Raw genomic sequence first — 10633 nt, 5'->3', positions numbered from 1 at the left:
TGTAAATCAATGCAGTTCCACCGAAATATAGATTATCTTCCGAAAGATGGACATTTGTGTCGTGGAGAGCACCAGCACTCCACTTTTCCAATGATATGGAACATGAAACATAGAAAATTACGTTTCTGGCTTCATCTAAGCAAAATTCGCGGTCTATACATAGCCCAGTTTAAAATCCCCGTGGTCCAGCGTGGCCACCTGGCATCCATCCAGATCCAGATGTTGGGGTAGCTCCTGGAACAGCATCCCATCCAGATCCAGATGTTGGAGTAGCACCAGGAACAGCAGCCCATCCATCCCCTGCTGCGCCACCTTCCGAATTGGTCACATTGTCCCATTGAGATGGGGCGCCGGGTTGAGAATTGTCCCAAGCACTCCTCCCGGCCCCTCCATTCTTATCCCAATTATTCCTAGGAGAAGGTTCAGGGCCCCAGTTACTTGTACTCCCCCTATTGTCTCCACTTGGACGAACAACTGCCTTGTCCCATCCAGAATTCCCACGACTACCCCACCCTGAACTGCTGCCCCAGCCTCCACCGCCAGCCCTGGAATCTCCCCACTGACTGTTTCTTGAATCAAAGCCAGAGGCACCCGACTCAGAAGGCCTCCTAGAGCCTGCACTATATCCATAACTACCTACACTATAGCTACTAGGGCTTCGAGGAGCAACCATAGCAGCAACTGCTCTTCTGGGAGCTTCTGGTAGAGGATCGTTAAAATGTTTTTGGAAGTAAGCAACAAGCTTATCAATGTTCTCGAAATTATGCTTCCGATAACGAAAACCCTTAGCAGATAGTGATATGTACTCGTGGTGAGGATTTACAGCCCGTATATAGGAAAGCATGAAGGCCCCAGGATGCTCGTGGGCTACAGAGAAATAATATGGAATACGCTTGGGATTTGCCGCTCTTTCAGCACGTAGTAGATCATCAATTTCATTCTTGGTCCCTTGTTTATACTTTCGATACCGCAGCATCTCACGCAGATATCCAACTAAAGGTTCAACATATCTGGCAATTACCTGTGGCACAAAAAAAAATTGGAATCAGAGTAAGATGGATGTGCACTTCAAATGAGTATCATCTGAAAAGGTCGCAAGAGGAAGTGAAGTCGCAAACCTCATCAAGATCTTCGTAAGATTCTTCTCCAATAGTAAGTGTCTTGCCGAGACTCAGAAAGCTTGTAAGATCGCGACTCTCCTTGCCTCCCTCAGCAATATCTATATGTGTGAACACACCATCATGGATTTTCAATGTCATAGACAGATGGGTTGGACCCCTGCTACTGGGACGAATAATAAAATCACCAATGTCCTTCTCAGCCAGTGCCTGCAAAATTTCCGGATGTTCAATCTTCTTACAATGAAATATGAACTAAATCACGTAGGTGAAAGAACATAGCTTACTCAAATTTCTTCCTACAGCCAAAAATAAAAAAAACACACACGCACCGAAAACTTAAGAACATGAACGTAAATTCTTGTAGAAGTGTTAGAATCCATCCATGAACAAGACCGGCAGTTACACATTGAATTGAAGTGTTCGATTATGGTTATAAGAACAACCTTCATCGCATCATCAATAGAGACGTTCTGAAAATATGGGTGAACAATCATGCGAGGCTTGAAGGCCTTCTTTTTCTCCTCTTCTTTCTTCTTGCGAACCTTGTCCTGTTCCCTTTGTAAGAATGTGGTGTCGGGTTGATAGTACGGATCAGGTTGCACCCTGGGGCGCCAATGTTCCGCTCTGAGATCACTCCCTCTGCAAAAATCAGAAAAATAGAAAGTGAATCACAGATCCTTCCAAGGAAGATTGGTTGTACCTTGTTGGCAGTGCGAACCTGAAGAAGACTAAAATACGTCAGATTGTACTAAACCTGAATGCAATATGAAAATGTCAAAAATCGCACAATCTAACGATTACAGACCTAATTAGAGCAGTACCTCTGACAAATTCACCTTACGAAACTAGAATTGGCCCTCAACAACGTTTACAAAGACCTCAACAAAGGGCTTCAGACACCACTTACTTGCAGGTCAAATCCACTAAAAATTTGGCTAACTTCACTTCTTTTACCCGACAAGTCACAATACTGCCTTCTGAGACTTTGTCACTGGGTTCCACATCACGATCATCAGAAAGATCCTCTTTCTGTATGAACGCTAGTAACCCAGATTCCAAGACACACATGACTCGGTTCTGTTGCACATTCCTCACAGTCGCATTCACAATGCGACCACAGGACAAAGTTTCTTCAGTTTCTCCACTCAACATATAGAACTTCTCCTCTTCAGATGGCTCCGCATATGGCTTGCGCCAGTCCCGAAATCCGTGTTGAAGCTCTGATTTGATCAGCCTGAGTGTAGGAATCTTTCGACCTTGTCCACGACCTTGTGTACTACGAGCATATTCCTCTACATCCATGGTGTCTAAGACAACAGGATTTGTCATAACGTGCTCCACAGCCATTTCCAGCATATCCTCATCAACCTCTTCATCATTTTGTATGGCCTCTTCTTTAAAAGCAGCCTCTGCCATGTTCTTCGCAATCTGATTCATTCAAAACGATTACAGTGAGCATATCAGTATCCGAAAATAGTTCTAAAGAAGGAATAAACACAATAAGAATGTAGACGTCAAGGAATAAATATACTGTTCCATAGTACAGGTGACGTGAATTGTAAAAGAACCAAGGATCCCATACACAGGCTTAGCAATAATATAAGATTGAGCACAAAAGAAATACAACATGCTGGATTCAAGACAAAACTTGGTCATTTGGAATGATTAAAGACATACCTGATATGATTCAGGATGAATACGAGTATCATCAAGTGGGTCTAAATGCTGCATCCCCGAAGCTGCTTGCCCACTGCCTCGAACTCGGATGAAACCTGCAGAGTTTATGAAAACCTTTCTGTCCATAACCCGTATACTTGAATAGAGATCTTTGCGCGTCCCTACACGCCCAGCACTTTGGATGGCTCTCTGAATGGCCCCAGCTTTGCGAGGGCCAAGACCTGCAACGAATTGAAGAGGGCCAAAAATCCAATCATGTGAGGCTGCCAAATTGATGTCGATGCCAACCTGAATACATTACAGACGGGTACAAAACATGTTTTGAGTAAAGAAGTCGACGTATAGTTGCAATAATTGTGAGCGGCTAATGCACCAGATTGGCGAGCGTATAATAAATCAGTACTGGACATTCAAACCCACTCCACTTAAAGAGAGGATGCACATACAATCAAATTCGAGGATGTATACTCTCTCATGTATCCCTAAGGCATGGTCGTAATACAATAAAATCAAGAAACCACAGTTGATGATTCAGGTGTAGAAAAACAATGATAGCTGATATACTAGGCACACAGCAAGTATCAATCAACGAAAAGGAACCAAATCACAATGAACAGTGAGAGCAACCATGCCTGGTTCACCACAGTAACCATAACACGTTCAACAGCTTCATATAACTCCTCATTTGTCAAGGAATTTTGCATAGGGTGCAATCTTAATGAGAGAATTTCCTTTGTTGGGCCGCATAGAGAAGCAACCATGGTCACAGGGTTTTGCAAAAACCGGCCCAAGGCAACTGCTCGTCTCACTATGCCTGCAATTTCATGACTTTGTAGGGTTACCATGGTGGCAAAAACAAGATGAAGTTGTACCAGTTCAAATGCTCATCCTCAATATTGCTAAAACACGCCAACGTGCTCAATCTAAAACCATCAACCATAAAACCACAAATATCATTAAATAAAAAGATTGACAAGTATGAGCGTTAAAAATCTACACAGAAGCAAGTCAAAACGCATACCAGGCTGCCCAGGAAGCTGCTCTTGAGAAACTCTTGAATTCTCGTACAGAGAAGGAATGGTCTCATCTCCAAACACCACCTTAATCATATCCAGCCCTTCTGCTAAATCCCGGGGATGCTCCTCAACCACCTTAAAAATCACCTGGAAGATGTATAAAGTTAACAGAATGTAAGTTAATATTCTGTAATGAATCAATAAGTGATTTGGTGACGCATATATCTCCATCCCCACTCCCAATTCACTTCTCCAATTCAATTCTACAACGCATTGTAAGGGTTTTTACTAAGTGCAATTACTTCATCAATAAAAATGAAGATTGCAGTCTACCTCTCGAGTACATTTTCTACGTGTTTGGAGCAGCAGAAACCAAGATAGCTCTACAATTTGCAACTGTACACAGAGCATCCTTACTTCAAAAATGTCCTGGCTTAAATGACGACACTGCAAATTTGCAGCACCCAAGACAACAACATGGGGTTGGTATTCTCGCATGAACTGAAGCAGGCGATCTTGGTCGTTTTCCTTCCTCTTCTTTTGTTCGGCACTCGTAGCCCTCATGTTCAGATACCCAGTATGCAAAACGTTCATAACCTCCCCAGCTGCATCTAGCATTACAAAAGTAGTCGCTGGGTTGCCTGGGCCCCAACAACATGATAGCACCCGCAGCGCAGGACCATCATCAATCCTGGAATCAATTCCCGTCACGCAAATCAGTCTCTTCTGAAATGATGCCTACTTTTCTTTTCTATTCTTTATTCAAGTGAAAATAAAAATAAAAATAAAACAAACTAAAAAATAGATGAAAATGAAAGGTAATGAATGGTTCAGGGTCCGCAAGTTATCAACTAATTAAGAGTCTTATGAGGGAACCACAAATATTTGACTGTGTCATTTGTAGAGCCAACCCAAGCGACACCAATTTATGTACAAGAATCAAATGACTAGCATATAAGACTGATAGAATAAAGACGGAAGAGGACAAGAGTACAGAAACCGAGAAATTCAACAGACCTTTCATCTTGATCACCAGCCTTTGGAGGAACATATGGAGCAATGGAAACTTTACTCCATAGCTGCAAACCACACTGTGCTGACAGCCACTGCTTTGCCCTTGTTGTTAGTACCATGCGAGCCTCTTTCTCCATGGCTGGAAGCAAAAGCGTCACCACAGCATCATGCAAAATCTGCTTTCTGTGTTCATTCCACTGCTGCGCTGTAAGGCTCACACCATCACTCAAATATAAGGTCTCACAGTCTTGCATCAGAGTCGCAATAGGCTCTTTTGGTAAGCTAACTGTGACCGTAAGAAGCTTCTCTTCCGCAGCTTTCTCAATTAGCAACCACTGGGCATCATCGAAAGCACCAATTGGCTTGTTCAATAGCCATTTCACACCAGCGTACTGATGGAACGAGTCAATCGCATCGTTCCCATCTGGAGTAGGTCGTGTGCTGACCACAGCCCTCTCAGCATAGATACCCCGAACATACTCACGCACTGCAGGCTCTGTACTGATTTCAACAGCTACCTGCACCACTCATAGAAGAAAGTATTCTATGTGAAAACGTAATGGAATACGTTGCAGCTACAAAATAATGCAGGGACAATCTGCCAACCAACTGATGGAACCTTCACAGAGAATGCAAGATTCTAGAATGCACGTATACGTCCAAAATAACTGAACTTAATGTCGTAAAAGTTTGGGTAATATACTTAAACTACCAAAGTTAAGGGGCTTTACCATGTGTCTAGCACCCCGCAATACAGATCGAACGTCCCAAAACTCATTTGCCGGTCTATTCGTTGAACAAAACCTGGCAGCAAGCTCTTCTGGAGAAATAGGCTTGTCTTCGACATCATGCCTCTGAATTCCAATGATAATACGATTAGAAAAAGCTTCTAGTTGAGGCATGCTGAGATATTCTCACATGCAGGACACATAAAACTTTCCTTAATTGTCTCCGACAGTTCTAAGAATGAATTTCTTATAAACAAGACAGACAGAAACTTCTGAAGTTCTTCACCAAGCTCCTTGAGATCTAGAACCTAGTAACACATTCATCACAACTCCTTATACGCCAACAGAAGCAAGAAAAGATGGAGAAAGTCAACATTTTATCCATGCAACCCGAACTCCAGAGAAACAAAGTGTCACCTTGTAAGTAGCCTGCAGATTCTCTCCAAACAGGTCAGGGGCCAATCCAAATTCCTTCGCAACAACACCTAGACCACCTTTACGGCAAATACTGTAGAGGGACCGTCTCTTTGGACGCTTGAACCCACCGTCCACAATCTCAACTTCATCAGGGGGAAAGTGTAGATTGAACTTGGCATCACAATCATCAACAGCTTGGTCTGCCTGGGCATCTGCCAGTGCACGAAGAATTTTATCAACAAGCTCGTCTTTTTCCGGGTCGTCTCTAATATCTGAAGGAATGCGCTTCTCATAAGCAGCTTGAAGTGCCGTCTTCCGGCGCTGCAGTAGTAGCCACTTCTTGTCCCATTGTTGAACTGCCCAGAGTGCCTGCAACAATGCATTTTATCAGCCTCAATGTCGTATGTTATCACATGTTAACAGGAAAATTACGGACGTTATCAGCATCAACCTTTCTTGAAATTAAAAGATTGCAATTTAAATTGGAAATGCAAAATACTACATATCAATTTTCATTAACTAGAGGTTGTGAACTTCCAGCACAAAAACCCAACTCAACCCAATCTACTCAATAGAAATTAAACCCTGAAAAGGTTAATGGATTGAACTACATAGAATATAGCATATAGGCCACTAACGAAGAATCAATTAACTGAGTAGGGGAAGAAAACATACCGCATAAGTACGAACTAATGGCCTTTCTTCGTCTTCATAATCATCCGAAGCCTCTTTCAGAAGATCAAAGCACTCTTCTCGCCGATACATTGCAATAAACGGAATCTGTTCCACGAACATAAATCCAAGAGCTATCTTAGCAACCCTTGATTAGCCATCTTCTCCTACGCCATCTCCTGCTTCTACGATCATCAATATAAGAGTTCCTAAAGTATCAATGCATGTGAAGGAAAACTGTTGGTATAAACTAAAACATACCTCAAATTTATCATCATGTATTAGATGCAAGACGTTAGCAATTTGCCTCGAAATAAGATCTCTATCCCTGGAAAGGTGCCGAAATTCAGGGCGAACTGGCACTGCAAGGTGGCCAAATGCTCTATCATAAATCCATTCAGCAGCCTGTCTTATTGCCGAGTCCGAAGTAGGCAAGGCACCAACTGCCTCTTCCAGAATCTGCAGTCCAAATCAAAATAGTAAGCCTAGAAGCTGTTGCACAACACCATGAGGAGATAGTAAGCGTGGAAAAACACGTGACCAAATAAAATTCCCAGAGTCCTTCGAGTTATATTTTAAACATATGTATTTAAAATTTTATACACATGTACATGTCCACACACACACACACACGTATGTATGTATATGTATGTATATACACACAGAGAGAGAGAGAGCGAGAGAGAGAGCGAGAGAGAGAGAGAGAGAGAGAGAGCGAGAGAGAGAGCGAGAGAGAGAGAGAGAGAGAGAGAGAGCGAGAGAGAGAGCGAGAGAGAGAGAGAGAGAGAGAGAGAGAGAGAGAGAGAGAGATGAACGTAGTAACCTACCTGAAGTCTTTCAGGCACATCTGTCTCTCGTAAACGATCGTCCCTTTCTGTTAAGAACTTTTCTTCCAGCAAACTTGGTTCAAACTGTTTCTCCAACAGTTTCTGACTTGGCGGCTTTCGGCTCCGGCCATACCCGTCGTCGTCGTCGTCATCAACTCTATCCTCGTCATCTACACCAGCTAATGTATCCCTTTCGCGTCTTCTTCTCTCCTCCAACAATGAAGTTACATCTCCGAAAATTTCCTGAGCCTCTTGCAGGGCTATTGAATTTATTCCTGGAGCTTGCCTGAAGTCTTTTCTCTTCACCTTTTTTTTCTTCTTCCTGTGTCTGTATACTAAAAAAATTAATACAGAAACACGAAATAAAAGTGCAAACTAAACATGCACACATGAAATTTTCGCAGCATGAACGAAGCTTAAAGCCGCATCAATCATGTGATACAACGTACAAAATCCCACAGAAACCAGTGTAGACATGGAAATGAAAAAGCTATGCAATGAACATTACTTGGAAGGCTCTCCATGCTCGTCAACTTCTTCTTCTTCTTCGTCCACAATGAAATCAGCCATCTCATCTTCGTCGACTTCCTCTTCATCGTCCAGTTCTTCCTCTTCAACCACGTCCTCCGCTGCAGCCCCTGCCACAAAATGACCCCACACCTCCTGGCTGAGAAAAGGTAATGAATATCTCTGAACTCGACAATTAGGTTTTAAGATAATATACAAAGAGAAGAACATGACCATGAGAGTTTCCAAAACTAAATTCTAAATATTACTCGGCACCAAAAGTAGTTCTTCGTAGCTCAACGTACCATCGTCTTCTCCAAACAAAGACCTCTTAAGCTCCTCCTCTGCTGTGCGACCTCTCCTACCACCTCCATCTTCCTCTTCGTCGTCGTCTGACAATCCAATGCCACCAGACCCTTTTTCTCCACCAATTCCACCCTTCTTGAGCCGTTTAAATTTCGTCTTTCCATCCTACAGAAGGAGTAGAGTATCAAAGTACATACACAAGGCACGAGGGCACATAGAACGTGGAGTTCAAGCGAAATAAGTCAAATACTTAAGATATTGTTCCCAGATTCGTATAGCAACCATCCTAATCGGCGAAACATATTCAGGTATTTAGGAAACTAAGCATCTTTTGCAAGCCAATGCAATGTGCATTAGGAGAAAATGGAACGTACTGCTTTGGGAGGTCGATGAAAGCCAGTAACGTTTGCTTCTTGCAACAGATCGTAATCATCTTCGTCGAGCTCATATGTCTCTTCTCCTCTGTGAAGATTAATAATTAAACACGTAAGAACCAGCTTCACGCTAAATGGGATGATGCTCGCACATCGAGCAACAGACACTTTAACCTACATAATATGACATAATCTCAGATCCTCCCAGACATATGCACCAAACGGACATATGATAACTCAATTATGCGCAGGATAAACTTCTCCGCCAACGGCTTGGGATTTCCAAAACATGCCACGTTACGACGATACGTGATACTTAGGAAACGCAAACATTTGAACCTTTTCTTGCGCTTTTTTTTCTTGGCTTTCGAGTCCTCGTCGCTACTCTCCTGTGGTTCTTCTTCAGGCTCCTCTTCCTCCTCCTCTTCTTCATCAACAATAAATCCATCTTTCTCGTATTCATCCTGACCCTCCTCCTCGTACTCCTCCTCATCTTCGTCCCCGGAGTCAGCCATGTTAGATGCCTTTACAATCGACTAGAATCCTCGATGCGGAATCCGTGCAAGCGCACTCCTGTGTAGCTGTGATATCACGCCAAACTCATGAATGGAATATCTGCTCCATTAGACAGAAACGACACAATTCCGACCACCGCTAATTAGGATTCTTCGGCGAGGAGGGAGAGCGGCACAAGAGTGTGGAATCCTGAGCGGGGAAGCATGCCGGACTACAGCAGCAACGATATTGCGCAAACGGGGTGAAGCTCGAAAAACCTAGCTAGGTTGGGAAGGTACTTGCGCAATCGGGTCAGGTAATGCGAGGAACGGCGAGAACACAAACCCCCCTCAAGGGGCCAGCCCGGGCCGGGCCCTAACCTTCCAACCCCCTCCACTACCCCGGCCCCCGGCATGACGAACGAGATCATTCATCCATTCTCTAACCTCCAGAATTAGGCCTCTCTCTCTCATTTCGATTACTAATTCACGTGTTTCCTATTTATTGAGTTTTCCGTGTGTCTGTCTGTCTGTCTGAGGACCGATTTAAACTCCACCTTTTCTCTAACAGCTGCAATCTTATTGCTGAAACGCCATCGTAGACTGGATAATTGCACGTTACCGAAGCACAAATCTCCTTTAAACAAGTGTCAATGTTTGCCTAGAGCTTATTTCATGTTGATACATTAGTAACATTCAAATTTTGAAAATAGTTAATGGGTTCATTTATTGAACATCACTGTAACTAGGTTATTTACACTAATTAATGTCACAGTTCTTTTTAATACCTTTCACCAAATAAAATTTTAATATATATGTACACTCAACGAGTCACATAACTTATTTCATCAATCACCGTCTTGATTAATTGTGAATTTTGTTCATTATGTTTACTTTCAACACGTTCTTACTTAAATACTATAAATTCAAGTGATGTTAGAGCATTTAATGTAATTGAATTTTTGTATTATTACTTTAATTATATAATATTTTACAAATAATAAATAATAAATAAAAATATAAGGATATATATATATATTTATATTTAAGATTTGTAAAATATAATTTGGATGTTTGTGTTTGGAACAATATGAGAATTTTGTCATATATTTCTAAGTATCAATAAATAAATAAATAAAATTTTATGTTTATAATTCTATGTTAAGGATTTAGAATAGTACTAAAAATCATCAGTGATCCTTATATTTAATTTGTTTCACATAAATTTGATATTCAATTGAATATTTTGAAGTTATATATTGTAAATATAAAAAATAATTTGTTTAAAGTGAAACCAGTATATATTAGCCTGAAAATATGTATATATATATATATATATATATATATATATTAATCTCTTTCAAATGATAATGAACAATACAAAAGTTGTTTGTATAAAATATCAACATAGAATTTAGTTATATTATATAAGTTCAAAGTTTCTAATAATATAATCATCTCAAATAAGATTTGGAATTAA

The 10633-nt window shown here is 41.5% G+C and overlaps 1 protein-coding gene across 1 annotated transcript; it reads right to left on the bottom strand.

The window, feature by feature from the left end:
* LOC112282643 (transcription elongation factor SPT6-like) lies at positions 1-9459 on the bottom strand. Its single transcript, XM_024520549.3, has 18 exons — positions 8999-9459; positions 8660-8747; positions 8285-8450; positions 7981-8110; positions 7473-7800; positions 6907-7104; positions 6649-6753; positions 5974-6342; positions 5560-5682; positions 4832-5346; positions 4232-4505; positions 3820-3961; positions 3431-3612; positions 2799-3086; positions 2029-2549; positions 1565-1760; positions 1119-1328; positions 1-1021 (listed from the first exon to the last, which is right to left on the bottom strand). Exons 1-18 carry the CDS (start codon positions 9172-9174, stop codon positions 170-172), a joined length of 4863 nt encoding a protein of 1620 aa, XP_024376317.1. The 5' UTR covers positions 9175-9459; the 3' UTR covers positions 1-169.
* Positions 9460-10633: the final 1174 nt, after the last annotated feature.

This window comes from Physcomitrium patens, chromosome 5 (genome assembly GCF_059467195.1).
Source record: "Physcomitrium patens ecotype Gransden chromosome 5, ASM5946719v1, whole genome shotgun sequence".
Taxonomy (NCBI): Eukaryota; Viridiplantae; Streptophyta; class Bryopsida; order Funariales; family Funariaceae; genus Physcomitrium; species Physcomitrium patens.
Note: the sequence above shows the minus strand (reverse complement) of the source record. Positions and strands in the feature narration are given on the sequence as shown.

Coding starts and splice junctions, on each gene's coding strand:
- LOC112282643 (XM_024520549.3), bottom strand. CDS start 9,174: ATGGCTGACTCCGGGGACGAAGATGAGGAGGAGTACGAGGAGGAGGGT. Junction 3,087..3,430: donor TGGTTACTGTGGTGAACCAG/GCATGGTTGCTC, acceptor TAATGTATTCAG/GTTGGCATCGACATCAATTT. Junction 1,329..1,564: donor CTATTGATGATGCGATGAAG/GTTGTTCTTATA, acceptor GAAATTTTGCAG/GCACTGGCTGAGAAGGACAT.